The 20,653-nt window shown below is 40.2% G+C and overlaps 1 protein-coding gene across 7 annotated transcripts in view; it reads left to right on the forward strand.

The window, feature by feature from the left end:
* ART3 (ADP-ribosyltransferase 3 (inactive)) overlaps nucleotides 1–20,653 on the forward strand; it is a 105,698-nt gene that overhangs the window by 72,191 nt on the left and 12,854 nt on the right. For 5 of the 7 annotated variants that reach the window (XM_074396293.1, XM_074396291.1, XM_074396294.1 and 2 more), the window contains exons 3-8: nucleotides 499–1,210; nucleotides 17,342–17,374; nucleotides 18,631–18,663; nucleotides 19,630–19,710; nucleotides 19,946–19,975; nucleotides 20,143–20,175. In XM_074396293.1, coding sequence (XP_074252394.1) covers nucleotides 499–1,210; nucleotides 17,342–17,374; nucleotides 18,631–18,663; nucleotides 19,630–19,710; nucleotides 19,946–19,975; nucleotides 20,143–20,175 — 922 coding nt within the window. The remainder of the gene's footprint in view (nucleotides 1–498; nucleotides 1,211–17,341; nucleotides 17,375–18,630; nucleotides 18,664–19,629; nucleotides 19,711–19,945; nucleotides 19,976–20,142; nucleotides 20,176–20,653) is intronic. The other 2 variants (XM_074396296.1, XM_074396295.1) reach the window with 1 other exon arrangement.

Genomic DNA, 20,653 nt, shown 5'->3' on the forward strand with positions numbered 1-20,653 from the left:
GAGGTGCAAAATCAGTTCTACCCAAGCCATATGGACAAGAGAGGTGGCAACCCTAAAGGAAAAGGAGTAGTATTTGTCATTATGTGTTATAGATCATGAATAATACTTTCCATGTGATGCTTCAAATTCCCAACAGCCTTGAAGGGTTGAGGAAATCTAGCTAAGAATATTGTTCAGAGCCAGGACTGCCACCCAGTTGTTTAGCTTCACATTCACTGTTCTTTGCTCTGTGCTATAATGTCCAGATAAATGAGCTGCAGGCACAATCCCACCCAGACCTCTCACCATGACATTTACTCTTTCACACAAATATGTTACAGCTAAAAAGTTATCAGTAGCAATGGAATATACTTCCTACATTAAAAAAAATACTCAAAGTTGGTTATAAGTAAGGAGAGAATTTGGCAAGGGATGAGAAGGTAGGGGTAATAATGTAAGAGAAAATGATAGTCATTAAATATCTTATTTCAAAAGTATTAATTTCTTTTTCCTTTGAAGGTGAAGGCTGAAGTGCTAGACATGGCAGATAATGCATTTGATGATGAATACCTGAAATGTACTGACAGGATGGAAATTAAATACGTTCCTCAACTGCTAAATGAGGAAAAAGCAAGCCACCAGCAATTAGATACTGTGTGGGAAAACGCAAAAGCCAAATGGGAAGCCCGAAAGACTCAAATCCTTCTCCCTATGAATTTTAAGGATAACCATGGAATAGCCCTGCTGGCATATATTTCCGAAGCTCAAGAGCAAACTCCCTTTTACCATCTGTTCAACGATGCTGTGAAGATGGCTGGCCAGTCTCGAGAAGATTATATCTATGGCTTCCAGTTCAAAGCTTTTCACTTTTACCTGACAAGAGCCCTGCAGTTGCTGAGAAGACCTTGTAAGGCCAGTTACAAAAATGTGGTATATAGAACAAGCCAGGGCACTTCATTTACATTTGGAGGGCTAAACCAAGCCAGGTTTGGGCATTTCACCTTGGCATATTCAGCCAAACCTCAAGCTGCCAATGACCAGCAAACTGTGTTGTCCATCTACACATGCCTTGGAGTTGACATTGAAATTTTTCTTGATAAAGAAAGTGAAAGAATTACTTTAATACCTCTAAATGAGGTTTTTCAAGTGTCACAGGAAGGGGCTGGCAATAACCTCATCCTTCAAAGCACAAACAAGACCTGCAGCCATTATGAGTGTGCATTTCTAGGTGGTAAGTTTCTGCTCTGTCTGTGCTTGTCTGGGAGGGAAGGAATGGGATTCTTGGGCTTAGGGAAAGGTCAGTGAAGGAGAGTGAGAAGTGTTCGAAAGGTGAAATGACATTTGTCAGTTTCTGATCTAGCTCCTTTCATACTGTCTCTTTACCCATAATTTAATTTTATGAAAATCATACCTTTGTGGAATTACTAAAAGTTAAAAAAAAAGTACTATAAGGCTGTGATTCTTAACCAAAGGCAGTTTTGCCCTGCAGAGTCATTTGGCAATGGTCAAAGTATTTTTGGTTGTCACAGTTGGAGAAAAGTGAGATTGCTACTGACACATCTAATGGATGGAGGCCAGAAACACTGATAAACAATGCACAGACAGCTCTACACAACAAAGAATTATATGGCCCAAAATGTTGGGAGTGCTGATGTTGAGAGACCCTACCATAAGGCTTACAATAAAAAATAATGCAGCCTGGGCAACATAGGGAGACCCCCATCTCTACAAAAATAAAAATAAATTAAAAACTAGCCAGACGTGGTGGCACATGCCTGTGGTCAGCTACATGGGAAGCTGAAATGGGAGGATTGCTTGAGCCCAGGAGGTTGAGGCTGTGGTGAACTATGACACACCACTGCACTCCAGCCTTGGCAACAGAACAAGACCCTGTCTCAAAAAAGAAGAAAAAGAAAAATAGCAGTCGCCAGCCCTACCTTTCCCGAATTTCTACTCCTCAGTGGCATCCAGTTTTAATTCTTTTAGCTATTTTTTTCAGGTGCTTACTGTCATGTCTCCAAGTAAATAGCATGCTTCAACTTGTTATTTCTTTAGACATCATGTATTGCCTTCCCACTATAGTGAATGAGTATTTAACCGTCGTCTACCATGTGTTATGAATTTTTGTGTTCAGCTGTAAGTAACAGAAATCTTAACTGAGAGCTTTCATTTAATAAGTCTTAGAGGTAGGCTGTTGAGAGTCAGCGCAGTGGCTTATCTGCGTCATCAGTCACTCATGCTCTTTCTTTCTATTCCACCATCCTTAGCATGTTTTGTTTGTTGATTCATGTTTGCACTTGTGACTGTTGCAGCTCTAGGCATCAATCCATGTCTCAGACAAAAAGAAAGGGAAGGGATGACAGCCAGATCTACTTGTTCAATAAGGAAAGTAAAAGCTTTTCCAGAAACCCATGTCTAAAGATTTAGACAAGGGATGTCTAAAGATTTAAAAACCAAGAAATAACAAGTTGAAGCATGCTATTTACTTGGAAACATGACAATAAGCACCTGAAAAAAAAATAGCTAAAAGAATTAAAACTGGATGCCACTGAGGAGTAGAAATTGGGGAAAGGTAGGGCTGGCAACTGCTATTTTTCTTTTTCTTCTTTTTTGAGACAGGGTCTTGCTCTGTCGCCAAGGCTGGACTTCTGATTACAGATCATTGACTTGAACAGATTTTTAGTCACCCATAGCTACCAGAGAAGTTTGGAAAGGGGGTAATTAGCCTTTCTGCAGTCAAGGGAATACAGTGTGTGTGTGTGTGTTTGTGTGTGTGTGTGTGTGTGTGTGTGTGTGTGTGTGTGGTGGGGAGGGAGGGGTAGAGACAAAGGAAAAGGGCATTAGAAATGGCTGTTAGCTCAGTAAACCAGGAGTTTCTGAAAACCACCACCCTCCTTCCCACTGTATGTCCATTTCCCCCTTCCCATTCTCCCAGCATAGTAAAGACAGGGCATAGCTGAGTTAGAGTTCTTTTTCTGTGCTTAAATCCCTCTTTTACCCCAGGGTTACTGAACGATTTTTTCGTTTGGTTAGTTTTTTTATGTTCAATCAGTAATTCACCTCAAAATCCTTTGACAGAAATACAAACTTCCTCTTTCCCCTGGATAATGCCCTCATCATACTGCTCTATGATATGCTCTTTAGGCCTGCTGAATGTCCTGAAACCTCTCCTCACTACCATTCTGAGATGTTGCTTCTTCCCCATGGGAGATCTTCTATTTCTTGGATTTGCAACTCTTTCTTGGATTACTCCTTTGTTTGGTGTGGTTGGGGATGGGGGTTCTGCAGAAGTTTCTGAGAAATGGTCTATTAAGGAAAATTTTCTAAGTCTCTGCATGTCTGAGAGATCTGCTTTTAAGCTCAATTAATAGTTTTTATAGATATGCATTTCTATTTTAGAAACTATTTTTTCTTGGAATTTTGAAGATATTCCTCCAATGACTTCTAGGTTCTGTAGATGTTGTTGAAAGGTGTGAAGCCATTCTGATTACTAAAACTTTGAATGAGACTTAAAAAAAAAAAAAGAAATCTAGAAGGCTTTAGGTTGTTTTCTTTATTCCTACCATTCTGAAATTTTATGGTGTTGTGCCTTACTGTGTGTGAGTAAAGGGTTAGTAAACCCTTTTTCCTGTCTCCTATGAAAATGGCCTCCTGGTGATCTTCCAGCACTCTTTCTCTGTCATCTACTAAAGGTGGAATGACAGCTGTGTGACCTTACAGCATTGCCTGTGGTAAACATAACCCTTGATTGGTAAAGTGCATCTGAGCTGGGAGGATTGTGAATACTTGAGGAGAGGCCATAGCTTTGGGTTTTCCTGAATGTGGTGTGACATACCCAGGTGTTCTCCTTGTTGGGTCCTGGAAGGAGAGCAGTACTCTCGTACCAGTCCTACATAGGTTCAAAAGATTGTATTTTATATGTGGCATGAGGCTATATACCACAGTATGATGAGGGAATTATCCATGAGGCTACATGCCACAGTATGATGAGGGAATTATCCAAGGGAAAGCTAGAGAGGCCCCTACACCCACCTGTGTAATCTTGTTTCCTTAAACCTGAGCTGTAATTTGGAGGCAAAATAACAGACCTGGACTCTTGTGAAGACTTGCATTGAAGGAACACATCTGATGCTGCTCTGCTTCTAGACAGTATGCTTTATTCACTGCCATAGATTCTTCTGCAAACTGAGTAAACTGGTGAGTGGTTGGCCTTTTTGGCTCTTGCAAATATGATTGCCTAACTGAACCCAAAACCATCACTGCTGGGTCAAGTAGAGTAATGCATGCCGTAGGCCTCAAAGTGGGATAGACTTTTAGACCTTGATTCAATGTAGCCAAGGTACTATGAGATAAAAAGGCTGGGTGGTAGGAAAGTGTTAATGAGACATTGATGCCTGGGTGGGGGCAGATCCACTTATGATTGGATGACAAGAAGCTGTGTGGATTGAGGTGCCTAGGGTAAAAATTTTAAGGAAGTCCTCACTCTTAGGGCTATACTTGGACTTGTGTATTCCTGAGAGTACCTCCTTAAATTTTCTCTGGACACCTTATTTGCCTCATCCTAGTCTTGGATCTGAGTTACACCTGAGAAGGGCGATTCTAGAAGGAGCAGATCAAAGTTGGAATGAGAAAATTTGTGTTGAAAGGAAAAGTGCTTATTAAAAAGGCGGGAAAAAAGACGAGATAAGAAATGCTAGTTCAGGTTTGGAGAAAAGGGAACCCTAGAATACTGTTGGATAGGAAAGTAGATTGGTGCACGCATTATGGAAAACAGAAATTTGTACATAGAAATTAAAAATAGAACTACCGGCCCAGTGTGGTGGCTCATGCCTATAATCCCAGGATTTTGGGAGGCCAAGGCAGGCAAATCACCTGAAATCAGGAGTTCGAGACCAGACTGGCCAACATGGTAAAACTCCATCTCTAATAAAAATATACAAATTAGCTGGGTGCAGTGGCACACGCCTGTATTCCAGCTACTCAGGAGACTGAGGCAGGAGAATCACTTGAACCCAGGAGGTGGAGGTTGTAGTGAGCCAAGACCACGCGACTGCACTCCAGCCTGGGCAAAAAGAGCCAAACTCTGTCTCAAAAAGAAAAAAAAAAAAAAAAAACAAAAAAATAGAACTACCATATGACCCAGTAATCCCTCTCTTGGGTATACACCCCAAACAGTTGAAATCCCCACCTCATAAAGATACTGCACTACTGTGTTCACTGTAGCATTATTTATGGTAACCAAGATACGGAAACAACCTAAATGTCCACTAACAGACAAAGGGTATATGTGGTAAACATAAAATAAGATATTACTCAGCCTTAAAAAAAGAGAGAGATTCTGCCATTTGCCACAACATGGATGGACCTGGAGGACATTATTCTAAGTGAAGTAAGCCAGACACAGAAAGCTACTGCATGATTTCACTGACATGAGATCAAAAACAAAAGAGAGAATGAAACAGTAGTTACCACAGGTGTCGGGAGAGGAAACGAAGAGATGTAGATCAAAGGATACGAAATTACAGACACGGAGGATGAACAAGTGTAGAGATCTAATGTGTAACATGAGGACTAAAGTCAATAAAATTATACTTAAATAACTGGATTTTAGCAGCTCTTGTTACACATACAAAAATAACTCAGATGATAGCTATGTTAATTCCCTTTACTACAGTAACCATTTTACTATCCGTATGTATTTCATGATAATCATGTAAACCTTCAATATATACAATAAAATTCCTTTTTAAAAAGGAAAGGTGCTCATTCTCACCAGCCATACATTGGACCTGACCCAAAACCAAGCCAGCTGGGGCCAGTTCATACGAGCTTGTGGGAACTGATGGTGGGTATGTATGTCTTCTTCCCTGTTCCTTTTACATGACAGTAGCTTGAAATTGTTAGAGTTTTACCAAGGAAATTAGAAAACACTACAAACCAGTATCTCCCTCCCTCCCTACACTAATCTCGCGAAACTTTATCAGCATAGCACAGCCAAAACCTGGTTGCAGCTGGGCTGACAGAAATGATACCGCTTTTGGTGCTTTCGATGCCTTTGGGCAGATGCCATTTGTGGAACCATTGGTTATATCAAAGCCCTGGCTGCAGTGGCTACAAGCTAAATTTAGCACAGGGATCTGGTTGATGGGCTGAGGTGCACAATGGAGCCCACAGACCCCATCTTTGTGAGTGGGATTATGCTAGAACCAAAGAGATTCTATTGGATTGATTCTGAAAGCGCTCGAGTTCAGACCTGCACAAAGAAGTGCAGGTCATTGTGGAGGTGCACTTGTATCATATGTTTAGGGAGTTCTGGCAAAGTCAGCCATTGTGCTTGAGTGTGTTGATTTAACCCTGGGCTGGAGTCCTCTGCTGCCATCTAGAGGTAATTAATGGGAAGGCAGGACCAAAAACTCCTGAAGTGACCTTTAAAGACAGGCAGTTTGAAACAGTATGAAGAACAATGGCCAAGTGTTTTTTTGTTTTGTTTTGTTTTGTTTTGTTTTGTTTTGTTTTGTTTTTGAGATGGAGTTTCACTTTTGTTACCCAGGCTGGAGTGCAATGGCGCGATCTCGGCTCACCGCAACCTCCGCCTCCTGGGTTCAGGCAATTCTCCTGTCTCAGCTTCCTGAGTAGCTGGGATTACAGGCACATGCCACCATGCCCAGCTAATTTTTTGTATTTTTCGTAGAGACGGGGTTTCACAATGTTGACCAGGATGGTCTCGATCTCTTGACCTTGTGATCCACCCGCCTCGGCCTCCCAAAGTGCTGGGATTACAGGCTTGAGCCACCGCGCCCGGCAATGACCAAGTGTTTTAAGAGCCCTAGCTGAGGAGGATGTAGTCAAAATCTTGTTCCATTGTGACTTGATATAACTGAGCCTCTGGATTTTAAAAAGTCAGTATTTCTAAAAGGGGTGAAACGAAATTTATTGCATTAAGTTTAGTGTGCTAAGCATAGTCCCACAATAATGTTTTAAACTTGGCTATGATATCCAAGATAAAAACATATCATGAGTTTTTAAAAAACTAGTTAGCTGAAAGAAAACTTTGTTCATTAGGAAGTGGAGAGAATATCAGTATCTCTTTAGCTAATATAGTTCCAGGTGGTCATAGGCATTAATCTTGGTATTAATCCAAGCTGATGTGAGTGAACTCTGAGAAAAAGAGTAACAGAAACCCTTCTCCTTCCTTGATAGAAAATTAGCCTAGGTTAACTATCTTTTATGCTATTTTTATAGATAGTATGATAAAGTTTAAATGTTAGTTGTATAATCAAGCTATATCCATTATTAGGAAAAATTACTCCATTGGGACTGGGGTCAGTGGTGTGTGCCTGTAGACCCAACTACTTGAAAGACTGAGGCAGGCAGGAGGATCCCTTGATCTCAGAAATTCAAGTGCAGCCTGGACAACGTAGTGAGATACGCATCTCTTAAAAAAATTACTCCTTTAGAAAGTTATACCTCGATTGGGAGGACAGTGAATGAATTATAAATACCTGGAGGGAAGCCATGGTTTTGGGACTTCTTGCACCCTACAGTGCAAATATATCAGGTTTATAGAAAGAAAACTTATAAGCAAAGAGATAGAACATGTATCATCCCCTGAACTCTCTCTCTCTCTCTTTTTTTTTTTTTTTTTTAACTAAACAGAGTAGGCAGAGATTATCTGGCATTTTGGTCAGTGTTTCCATAGAGAGAGGCCAGCCTGTATAATGCTCTATGTATTTATAGAGTAAGAGGGCCAGGGGATATTGTTCCTTGGTTGGAAAGTAGCCTGTTAGAAAGGAGGAGCCTCGAGACTCTAGTGGCTAGTAGTAGTATTTTGTACAGTTTACTGAGACCTGTTGAGCCAGCTCTCTGCTGAGCCATCAAAAGGAGAAAAGAAGGTGAGCCTACAGGACTATCTGGATTTATTTGTTGTAAATCTACCCCAGCCCTTGTGCACTCCTTAAATGTTAAGTATCTCCATTGGTTCTGATTGACACCTTTCTTTAGCATTTTCTGGGAGTAGCATAGTTTCTGTACCGATGTCTGGGATTGTCTAGGATTGAGACATCAATAAGATCCACGTTGCTAGGCCCAATAGGAAGTGACATACCCAACACCATGAGAAATTAGTTCTTCTGAACAGTGGCTGAAGTGTCCCTGAATGCTATAGCAAATTCACTGGGCTGCCAAAGAATATTTTTAAATTTCCCAGCAGACACTGCTGTACTTGCTATTTGTCAGATACTGTGTGAACTGCTGGCTTGTGGTGGAACTCAGTTTAAAGTTACACATTATATCATAGTACATGCTGTTTGATGGCATCATAAATTTGCAAAGCTGAATCTTTAGCAGTTGTCATGAAACCAAGTATATGTGAAAATCAATGTGATATTTATCAATACGACAGATCAATAAGTATTTATATCGTAACACCTTAGTAAACATTTGAAAAAATAGCACATACTTTTAAAAAGCACTATTATTTTGTTCTTAACCACAATTACTTGCTAATGGGATGTGTGTGCTTTTTGGACATTCACAGCTTCTCAGACCTTGGAATCAGATTAGGCACTATCTCATTTCCTGTTCCACATTGATTTTCACATATGCTTGCTTTTTGTCACAACAATGGCTAAAAAGACCTAGCTTTGTAAATGATATGGTTTGGATCTGTGTCCCCTCCCAAATCTCATGTCAATTGTAATCCCCAGTGTCGGAGGTGGTGCCTGGAAGGAGATGATTGGATCATGGGGGCAGTTTCTAATTATTTAGCACCATCCCCTTCGTGCTGTTCTCATGATAGAGTTTGTTTAAAAGTGTGTAGCACTTTCCACCTCTTCCTCTTCCTTCTACTCTGGCCGTGTAAGATGAGCCTGCTTCCCCTTTGCCTTCTGCCATGATTATAAGTTTCCTGAGGCCTCTCCCACAATGCTTGCCATACAGCTTGCAGAACCATGAGCCAATCAAACCTCTTTTCTTTTCTTTTTTTTCTTTTTTTTTTTTTTTTTTTGAGACGGAGTTTCGCTCTTGTTACCCAGGCTGGAGTGCAATGGCGCGATCTCGGCTCACCGCAACCTCCGCCTCCTGGGTTCAGGCAATTCTCCTGCCTCAGCCTCCTGAGTAGCTGGGATTAACAGGCACGTGCCACCATGCCCAGCTAATTTTTTGTACTTTTAGTAGAGATGGGGTTTCACCATGTTGACCAGGATGGTCTCGATCTCTTGACCTTGTGATGCACCCGCCTTGGCCTCCCAAAGTGCTGGGATTACAGGCTTGAGCCACCGCACCCAGCCCACCTCTTTTCTTTATAAATTACCCAGTCTCAGATATGTCTTTATAGCAGAGGGAAAACAGACTAATACAGCAAATATATGTCATCAGTGTGTAACATGATGTAACGTGCAACTTTGCAACTGAGTTCTGCCTCAAGCTAGTAGTTCACAAAGTGTCTGACAGATACCAAGTGTGGCTGTGTTTTTATTGAAATTTAAAAATATTCTTTGGTGGCTGGCCATGGTGGCTCATGTCTTTAATCTCAGCACTTTGGGAGGCCAAGGCGGGTGGATCACCTGAGGTCAGGAGTTCAAGGCCAGCCTGGCCAACATGGTGAAACCCCATCTCTACTAAAAAATACAAAACTAGCTGGGTGTGGTGGTGGGCACCTATAATCCCAGCTCCTCAGGAGACTGAGGCAGGAGAATCACTTGAACTTGGGAGGCAGAGGTTGCACTGAGCCGAGATCGCACCGTTGCACTCCACCCTGGGCAACAAGAGGAAACTGCATTTCGAAAAAATAAAATAAAATAAAATAAATATATATATGTATTCTTTGGTCGCCCTGTGAACACCTCAGCCACTGTTTAGAAAAGCCACAAATCTAATGGCAGGGCAGCCAACTGTTTGTGAAAGTGGATTAGGTCTTAGGAGCTAGGTTTGACCCTTTATTGGAGGTAAGGTTTCCATATGACAGTGGAGCTTTTGAGAGTTTGTCCGACTTTCTGGGAATTTAGTTCAGAGAGAAACTATTGCGCAATTATAAGATATTGGTTTAGTGAATCATGACTTTTCTTTCAATAAGACAGTTTTTCTCAATTAGGCCCAGTTAACAGGCTAGCAGTAGCAGCCCTGCAGAAAGAGGAAGTCCCTGTGACCTACAAATTCTGGTGTAGTCTTGTTTCCAGAGATTCTAATCAGCTGTGAGTATAGTCATTGACGTTTGTAATTTCTTTGGATCTAAAAGAGATAGGGAACTTGTGGGAGGGCTTTATCTACCCTTGTCCAGACTGCTTCTAAGGTTTCTAACTGTAGACTTCTCTGCTGAAATGACAGCCATGTAATCTCCAGTATTTAGCGAGCCAGGGATGTGTAGGGTTTCCTTTGGTAGGGAACTAGAGACCAGATCCAAAACCTAGTCCTATCTTGTTCATCTCATCCTCATAATTGAAAAAAAAAAATCTAACTGCTTACTGAGTTATATGCAATAAACTGCACATAAAGTAAAATTTAGTAAGTTTTGATATATGTATATGTCAGTGAAATTATCACTACAATCAAGATGATAAGCGTTTTATATTTGTTGCTTACAAAAGCGTCATGCCTCTTTGCAATTCCTTTCTCCTCCCTTTCCCTGTTTCCCAATCCTGTCCCCAGGCATCTACTAATATACTTTCTGTCGCTGTAGATTAGTTGGCACTGTCCAGAGTTTCATTCAAATGCTGTCATGCGGTATGTTCTCTTTTTTGCCTGGCTTCTTTCACTTGGCATAATTGTTTTGAGATTCGTCTGTGTTGTGCCATGTATCAGTAGTTTATTCATGTTGTAGAATAGTGGATGTGACACAATTTACTTGTCTGTTCACCTGTTGATGAGTACTTGGGTTGTTTCCAGTCTTTGCTATTACAAATAAAACTTCTATGAACATTTATGTGCAAGTCTTTATATGGACATGTGCTTTCATTACACTTGAGTAAATACCTAGGAATGCATTGGCTAGATTATATGATAGGTATATGTGTAGCTTTAAAAGAAACTTCCAAATAGTTTTCCAGAATACCTGTACCATTTTACATTCTCACCAGGAGTGTGTAAGAGTTTTAGCTATAATGTGGTAACATTCTTGCTGACACTTGATATAGGTCTTTTTAACAGTTCTCATAGATATGCGATGGTATTTTATTGTGGTTTATTGTGGTTTTAATTTGCCTGTTCCTAATGAGTAACAATGTTGAGTGTCTTTTCATGTACTTATTTGCCATTTGTATATATTTACCAAAACATCTGTTCAAAGATTTTGCCCATTTTTAATGAGGTTTTTTTTTTTTATCTTTTGAGAATTATTTTTGTAGATAATAGGTGTATGGTATGTGATTTGCAAATACTTTCTCCCAATTTGTAGCTTATCTTTTTTTTTTTTTTTTTTTTTTTTTTGAGACAAAGTCTCACTCTGTTGCCCAGACTGGAGTACAATGGTGCGATCTCGACTCACTGCAACCTCCACTTCCCGGGTTCAGGCAATTCTCCTGCCTCAGTCTCCCAGGTAGCTGGGACTACAGGCATGCAGCACTATGCCCAACTAATTTTTTTTGTATTTTTAGTGGAGACGGGGTTTCACCATGTTGGCCAGGCTGGTGTTGAAGTGATCCACCTGCTTCAGCCTCCCAAAGTGCTGGGATTATAGGCGTGAGCCACTGTGCCTGGATTTGTTTATCTTTATCCCAGTATCATATATTGAGAACTATGGCTATGTAATAAACCTCAAAACCAGGTAGTGTTCATCATACTCTTTTCTTGCAAAGTTGTTTTGGTGATTATATGTTCTTTATGCTTCCATGTGAATATTAGAATCACCTTGTCAATTTCTATAATTTCTGCTTGGATCTTGATTAAGCTTGCCTTGCATTTATAGATCATTATGAGAAGAGTTTTTAAAAAGTCTACTTTTCCAACTCATGAACATAGCATAAACTCTCCATTTATTTAGGCCTTAATTTCTAAATGGAGCATAAAATCTCCATTTATTTAGGTCTTAATTTCGGTCAGCTGTATCCGAATTAGTGTTCAGTGTGTAGGTCTTTCCCATCTTTTGTCAGATTTACCTTTAAGTGTTGTATGTATGAAAAGTCTTTATTTCACCTTCAGTTTTGAAAGCTATTTTCAATGGGTATAGAACTCTAGATTGATCATTTTTTTTTTTTTTTTCTTTCAGTAGTTTACAAATTTACGGCTCCCCTGTTGTTTTACTTAAATTGCTTTTGACAAAAAATGCTGCGCTTCTTATTTCTTTTCCTCTTTATTTAGCCTCCCTTCTTCCCCCTGGCTGCTTTTAAGACTTTCTGTTTATCATCCTTATTTGGGCCAACATGATTCTGATGTACATTAGTGTCTTTTTTTCATATATCTTGCGCTTGGAGTTCATTGAACTTTATGGATTTTTAGGTTCATAGTCTTCATCATATTTGGAAAGTTGTGACTACTGTTTGTGCAAATATTTTTTCACCTCTTCTTCCTTTAGGGATTCTGTTCACATGTATATTAAAGTGCTTGAGGTTGTCCCACAGCTCAATGAAACGCTAACGTTTTTTGTCATTAGTGTTTTTCTCTCATTTTTAGATGTTTTCTATTGTATATCTTAGTATTTCATTGCTGCCATAACAAATTACCACACATTTAATGGTTTTAAACAACACAGATTTATTACCTTACAATTCTGTATTTCAGAAGCCTAACACAGTCTTGCTGAGCTGAAATTAAGGTGTTGGTAGGGCTGCATTCCTTCTGGAGGGCTTAGGCAAGAATCTGTTTTCTTGCTTTTTCCAGCTTCCAGAGGTTACCTGCATTCCTTGGTTTGTGGCCTCCTTCATCCATCTTCAGTCAGAAACAGCATATTGATGGGCAGGTATGATGTCTCATGCCTGTAAACTCAGCACTTTGGGAGGATGAGGCAAAAGGATCACTTGAGCTCAGGAGTTTGAGACCAGCCTAGGAAACATAATGAGACTCTGTCTCTACAAAAAAAAAAAAAAAATATATATATATATATATATATATGGGCATTGTGGCATGCATCTGTGGTTCCAGCTACCTGTGGTGGGCTGAGATGGGAGGATTGCTTGAGCCCAAGAATTTGCTGCTGCAGTGAGCCATGACCACGCCATGACCATGCTACTGTGTACTCCAGCCTAAGTGACAGAGGGACATTCTGAGACCCTGTCTCAAAAAAGAAACAGCATGTTGAGTCCTCTGCATATCACATCTCTCTGATTCTCTCTTCTACCTCTTGTTTTTTCCACTTTTAAGGATTTATCTTATTAGATTGAGCTCACCTGGATAATCCAAGATTATTGCCCCGCCTGAAGGCCAGCTAATTAGCAACATTATTTGCATCTGCAACCGTAGTTCTCCATTGCCATATAAAATAACATATTCACAGGTTCTGGGGATAGGATGTAGGCCTCTTTAAGAAGGGTGTTATTTTGCATACCACAATGTGTCAAGTTTGCTAATCATTTTTCTGCAGTGTCTAGTTTGTTAGTAATCCTATCTAGTGTATATTTCATCTCAGAATTTTTATCTCTAGACGTTCAGTTTGGGTCTTTTTATATCTTCCATGTCTCTACTTAACATCCATTAGTAGTACTGACATTCACTACTGAATGTATTCCCCCCAAAATTCATGTGTTGAAGCCCTAATCTTCACTATGATGGTATTTGGAGGTAGGGCCTTTGAGAATTAATTAGGTTTAGATTAGGTCATGAGGGTGGGAGCACCCATGATGGGATCCTTATAAAAAGAGGAAAGGAGACCACAGCGTGTTCTTTTTGTGACATATGAGGATATAGTAAGAAGGCGGCTATCTGCAAGCCAAGAAGAAAGCCTTTACCAGAAATTGAATCTGCCAGTACCTTGATCTTGGACTTCCCAGCTCTAGAATTATGAGAAATAAAACCTGTTATTTAAGCCACCCAGTCTGTGGTATTTTCTGTGGCAGCTGGAGTAAGAAAACACCTTTAGACTGTTTTTTGGACACATGAAATACAGTTGTAATGACTAATTTACTTTTCTGATAATTCTAACGTTTGTGTCAGATCTGGGTTAGTTTCATTAGATTGAGTTCTCTTGTCATTAGGAATTGTTATTTTCCTGCTTCTTTGCTGGTGGTATTTGTTTGGGTGCCAGACGTTGTGAATTTTACCTTGTTGTGTGCCTGGTAATTTTATATTTCTAAAAAGATTCTTGAGCTTTGTTCTGGTACATAGTTAATTTACTTTAAAACAGTTTAATTATTTTAGGACTTGTTCTTCAGATTTTCTAGGCAGAACCAGAGTCACTTTAATCTAGGGCTAATTATTTCTCACTGGTGAGGCTGTACCCTTCTGAATACTCCACCTAAGTCCTGTGAATTACAAGGTTTTCCAGCCTGGCTGGTTCTTGACCTTCTGGGTTCTTTCTCTAACCTTGGGTAGTTTTCTCACATGTAGAATCTGATCAGTACTCCACTGAATACTTGAGGGAAACGCTTTGTAGATCTCTGGAGTTCCCTGTCTGTGCCATTCCCTTCTCTCTGGTTCTCTGTCTGTAAAAACTGAATTATCTTGGTATGTTCTTTCTGGAAAAATTTTGAACTCTTTAATGGTAAGTTACATTTTTCTAGGAATTTGTCCATTTGCCTTTGTATTTCAAATTAGTAGGCATAAAGCTGGTCATAGTATTCTCATCTCTTTTTACATCTGCTGACTCTGTTGTTATGTTTCCTTTTTCATTCCTTATATATTTATGCCTCTCTCTATTATTTCTGGACCAATTGTTTTATCCATTTTTAACCCTGCTACTTCTTTAGAAACTCAAAATAGTTTGATTACTGCTATTGAAAATGCGAAACAGAAAATTAAATCCAGAGTTTAAATAGGCAGAAGAAATGCAGTCTTAACAAAATGAATGGCTCTGTGTTAAACATTAAAGAGGCTGGCACAGTGGCTCATGCTTGTAATCACAGCACTTTGGGAGGCTAAGGTAGGCGGATCACCTGAGCTTAGGAGTTCAAGACCAGCCCCACCAACATGGTGAAACGCTGCCTCTATGAAAAATACAACAATTAGCTGGGCATGATGATGGGTGCCTGTAATCTCAGTTACTTGGGAGGCTGAGGCAGGAGAATCACTTGAACCTGGTAGGCAGAAGTTGCAGTGAGCCGAGATCACAACACTGCACTCCAGCCTGGGTGACAGAGTGAGACTCCATCTCAAAAAGAAAAAAAAAAAATTAAAGATATCCATTCTTTTCTATTCAGGAGGCTTTCAAAAATTGTGTGCATAAAAATCACTTGGAGTGCTTGTTTAAAATGCAGATTACAAGGCATCCCCCTGTAGAAAGTATGTAGCAATAGTATTCTTGGCTCTGGTCCTGGAATTTGCCATTTTAATTAGCACTCAGGTGATTCTGAAGGGTGTGGCTGGAAAACTACACTTTGAGAAACATGCTCTAACTTGTGCTGCAGACAGAAGACAAAGGCCTTTAAAATCCTCCTGGTGCCTGGTCCCCAGGCTGCATCTTTCAACTTACATCTATAGCCGTCTCATCCACAATTCCCCTCACCTTCACCTCACCCTCAAATAAGCTCTCTGAATGAGGCTTGTACTCACTCATCTCCTGCTGAGACAACATTTTTTTTTTTTTTGAGACAAAGTTTCGCTCTTGTCCCCCAGGCTGGAGTGCAGTGGTGTGATCTCAGCTTACTGTAACCTCTGCCTCACAGGTTCAAGCGATTCTCCTGCCTCAGCCTCCTGAATAGCTGGGATTACAGACACACACCACCATGCTTGGCTAATTTGTGTATTTTTAGTAGAGACAGGGTTTCACCATGTTGGCCAGGCTGGTCTCGAACTCCTCACCTCAGGTGATCCACCTGCCTTGGCCTCCCAAAGTACTGAGATTATAGGCATGAGCTACCACACCCTTAGACAACATTTTATAATCTCTAGAACTGATTTTTTAAATTTCTAACCTAGTCAAATGCCTGAGTTTAGCCTCAGGGCACTGTCCAGATTATAACAGATCTGTCATTTTCTGGACCGGTAGAAACTGGACCAAGTCTCCTGGATTTTTGGTTCAGACACTCACTACAAATGGAGCAGGACTTCAGAGCAGATTATAGAAGTGTGTATCTCTTTTAGGAGCCAGTCCTCTCTAGGGATTCTCTTATTGTAAGTAAAGAGGCTCCTCCTAAGGTAGCTGAACTTCCAGATTAGATTAGTGAGTTAGCCAGGTGTGAGTAGGGACCACGAGGCAGCTGGACCTTCGCTGTGCATTCCGGTAGGCCTTCCATGTGGCTCATACTGCACCAAACCTCTATGCTGACTCCCTAACCTTCTTGCCCTACTGCTGTTGGCTGATAGATTCCCCTTTCTGTCAGGTCTCAGGGGAATCACTGCAGCACTGACAACTTTTTCTAGGGCATCACCAGTGAGAGCACCTAGGGCCTTACAAAAAGTACTGTCAGATGCCACGTTTTGTTCTCCAAATATTATGGATTTCTTCATATACAAATGAATATTCTGGGGCATACCAACTCATTTTCTCTGTATGAATGTGAGAGGGATCCTTGTTCAAATATTCAAGGATGTTGAAGGTCTGATTGAGATTCTTTTCCTTCAAAGGATAGGAATTGTAGTAGTAGAGGAATAGGTTTGCTGTTGAGGACGTTTAGTAGCTGAAGAGAAGATTAATTTGATAGGTAAATTTTCTCCAAAATTTTACAAACTAATTATAGAATAGAATGATAAAGTCTTAGCCCTGGATGGGCCCTTGAAAGTCATTTAAAGCAGTCTCCTAGTAAAAGATATGGATAAGAAAACTGAATTCCAGAAAGCTTAGGTGTTTCGTCAAAGGTCATATGGCTATTTGGTGGCTGTACTATAAATATTAAAATATAATTGTTCAGAAGTTTTTAAAAATAATTGAGATAGGATCTCACTCTGTTACCCAGGCTGGAGTATAATAGCACAGAGCTCATTGCAGCTTCAACCTCCTGGGCTCAAGCCATCCTCCCACTTCAGCCTCCTGAGTAGCTGGGACAATAGATATGTGCCACCATGCCTGGCTAATTTTTTAAAACACTTTTTGTAGAAATGGGGTCTCCCTATGTGGCCCAGGCTGGTCTCGAACTCCTGGGCTGAAGCTATCCTCCTGCATCAGCCTTTCAAAGTGCTGGGGTTGCAGGCATGAGCCACCATGCCCAGCCTGCAATTTATATCTCGCTAATTATGACAGACCAGGAGCTGACAGATTAGGTTACCAATTGCCATAAATTAATTGAAATATTTACTAGGGTAGATTATGTCTAACTAATAAAGCTTTATCTTTGTGTTTCAGGACTAAAAACTGAAAACTGTGTTGAGAACCTAGGTAAGATATGCTTTAAAGTCTTGTCCCTATAATAGGAATTTTATCAGTTACTTCTCATAGGTATGGGTCAGAGCCACCCCACCACTGTACTGCCATACTGTCAAACATCATTTTCTCATGGCTACATTGCGCTGCTGCTAGTACCCTTTCAGGCAGAGAGCCTAGGAGCCTTTGCTGCCAGCTCTCCACTGCTGCCCTCATTCCCACCCCCAGACTCACCAGTGGCTCTTCTCTCATACACTGCATTGGCCTGGGCATGAAGGGAACATGCTGAGCCTGACCTTGCAGGAGTTTAAGGACTCCTTAATTCCTGCCTACCTTCAGCCGTTTCCCACTGGACTCCTATGCAGAGAGCTAGCTCCTGTTCCTGTATTTTGTTATCTTAGGAAATAACATTTGGGAGACCAGTGAAGGAATGGGATGAATACAGCTCAAGGAAAGAGGAGAATGGGATGACAGAAGGGTAATGTGGTCTGTTTTAACTTCCTCGGGGAAAAATAAGAGGATGTAACAAAAATAATCTTTCCGAGAGAACTGTGGGAAAGATTTGGTAGGGTAGACAGAAAATTCTAAGAGTATTCAGGAACAGCATTATCAAATGGGCCTAATAAATTTGAATTAAAGGTGCTGAAAATGCCTTTAGATTAAGACATGCTTTGGGTGGATCATTTTGAAATTTCCTTATTAAAATGTTTAAAAACATACCAAAGGTATCAGAAGAAAGAGAAGAAAAGTTCAAAAACAAGGGTCTGTTTCTAGCTGTCTTCCTGGTTAGCTTTCCTGTGAATTTTTTTCATGATATAAAATGAATCTACATTCAGAGGCAGAGGCAGGTAGATGGCTTGAGGTCAGGAGTTTGAGACCAGCCTGAGCAACGTGGTGAAAGCGTCTCTACGAAAAATACAGAAATTAGCCAGGTGTGGTGGCAGGTACCTGTAATCCCAACTACTTGGGAGGCTGAGGCAGGAGAATTGCTTGAACCCGGGAGGTGGAGGGTGCAATGAGCCCAGATCATGCCACTGCACTCCAGCCTAGGTGACAAAGCAAGACTCTGTCTCAAAAAAAAAAAAAAAAAAAAAAAAAAAAAAAAAAAAAAAATCCACATTTCTCTTTGACTTGAAATTTTATTTTCTTATAATAACTGTATTATGTTTCTTAAATATAAGCCAACTCAAATCTCTGTTATTAAAAAACAGACAACCTAACATTCGTATCTGAGCATAGTACCATGTAATAAAAACATGTCTGTATTTCAGAATATTTTCAACACATCTATGTCTACAACCCTGGTAAGTATGCTCTAATTTTTAAAAATAATCTTGGTTGGTTACTGTGGCTCATGCCTGTAATCCCAGAACTTTGGGAGGTCAAGGTGGTGGGTCATTTGAGCCCAAGAGTTCGAGACCAGCCTGGGCAACATGGCGAAACCCTGTCTCTAAAACTTAACCAGGCGTGGTGCTATGCATCTGTAGTCCCAACTACTTGGGAGGCTGAGGCAGGAGGATCACTTGAGCCTGGAAGGTAGAGGTTACAGTGAGCCAAGATCATGCCCACTGCACTCCAGCCTGGGTAGCTGGGCAAAACCTGTCTCCAAAGTTGATAATAATCTTTAGCTGGATGTTTAGTAGCTCTTTGTTGTTTAGCAAATGTAATTCTTAGTTGAAGAAAATTTGCAGGTATAAAGCAGTGACTTGGCCTGTATGAGAGGAAAAAAACAAAGAACCTATTCTAGGGAAATGTACCTTCCTGAAATGAGAGAAGTAGGTTTGTGGAGATGTGAACAATATGGAAACTTTCTGGGGAATAAGGGTGGTGAGAATGAAAAGCTAGTCATTCTTGACCAGTTCTGGGGGCTTCGTAGGTATAGCTCTGTATTCAGTCATTGAAATGAACCTGTGTGACTCCAAATATTCAGACGAAAATACAAAATTCAGCAGAGTTGCATCTCTCAAATATACTGATGCTTGATGTTTAACATGATTTAACTAAAATATGTGGGTGATTAGATGTTCTTAAAGTTTCCACTTAAGGATATATGGCCCATATCATTTCTTTGCATGTAAGCTCCTTATCATGTGTTTGGCTCATGTGGCCACAATAAATTTTTCTTTGTTGAAAAGAGAAAAGGTTCCAGGCTTTTGAAAATATGCAAATTGCTTCATGTTTGGGAAGATACCTCCCATCCTGATAGAAGTGAAGCACTTTATGCCTTGAGGACTTGCTTAGCCGCCCTTCTTTTTATTGTTCTGTTGCAGTCACAGATTCTACTGATCACTTCATGGGGACTTCAGCTGACTCTTCAAAACAGACATTTTCTCGGCACCTTGAGATCCCTGGTAGACTAGCTGTTTGTAATGACTTTTCTTAATAGTTGGGGCAGAGAATATTTCAGCTCATTAGCCAAGGTACATTTAGACTTTGGCCAGCACTTAAGTCTAGTAGGGTAGTTTCCTGGACATATCAAATAGTTCTCTATAGTCATATTTCCTAAAAATAATTTTACTGTAGCTATGGTAACTGCCAGTTCTTTTGTTCCATCGTTAAACTGATGAGTTTCTTTTTGTGACTCAGGTAAGAAGAAACAGAAGCTTGAAGACCATGGTAAGACATTTTTTATAAATTCTGGGGGCTTAAATTTTGCAAGATATCTCCCTTTACAGATGGGAATATTTTCATATTTTCTGAAAACACTTTTGCTGTATAGCTCTAGTAACTGCCAATTCTTTTGTTCCATTGTTAAAACTTATAAGCTTCTTTTTGTAACTCAGGTGAAAAAAACCAGAAGCTTGAAGACCATGATGGTAAGGCATTTATATAAATTCTGGGGGCTTACATTTTGTAATGTATCTCCTTTTACATGTGGGAACAGGTTAGAATGTCATGGTAAGAAAAGTGAGAAGAAGGCAGAGCCCGCCTTAGCTTACTGGTTTGGTATATCAGAGACCCTCCTGGGTTTCAGATAGAATTCTTTAGAAAAATGACAGCAGGTCTGTATCTCCTGCTGAACAATCTTTAGGTCTCCCGGCAAATAGAGGAAGCCGTGACTAATTATTCCCCACATTCTTGTGACCTCTAGGGGATTGGGCAGGGCATAACAAATAGTGTTGTTTTTCTAAATTAAAATGACAATTCTTTGTGTTTATTTCTGTCTCTGGCAATCTGATTAATAGATGTCATTATATCCATTTGATTATTTAGGACATTCCAAAGTTTACTCATCCTCAAGTATTTGTTTTTGTTTTATTTTTAATGTTACTCAAATGGCCAGGTGCGGTGACT

The sequence above is a fragment of the Saimiri boliviensis genome, chromosome 3, assembly GCF_048565385.1.
Source record: "Saimiri boliviensis isolate mSaiBol1 chromosome 3, mSaiBol1.pri, whole genome shotgun sequence".
Taxonomy (NCBI): domain Eukaryota; kingdom Metazoa; phylum Chordata; class Mammalia; order Primates; family Cebidae; genus Saimiri; species Saimiri boliviensis.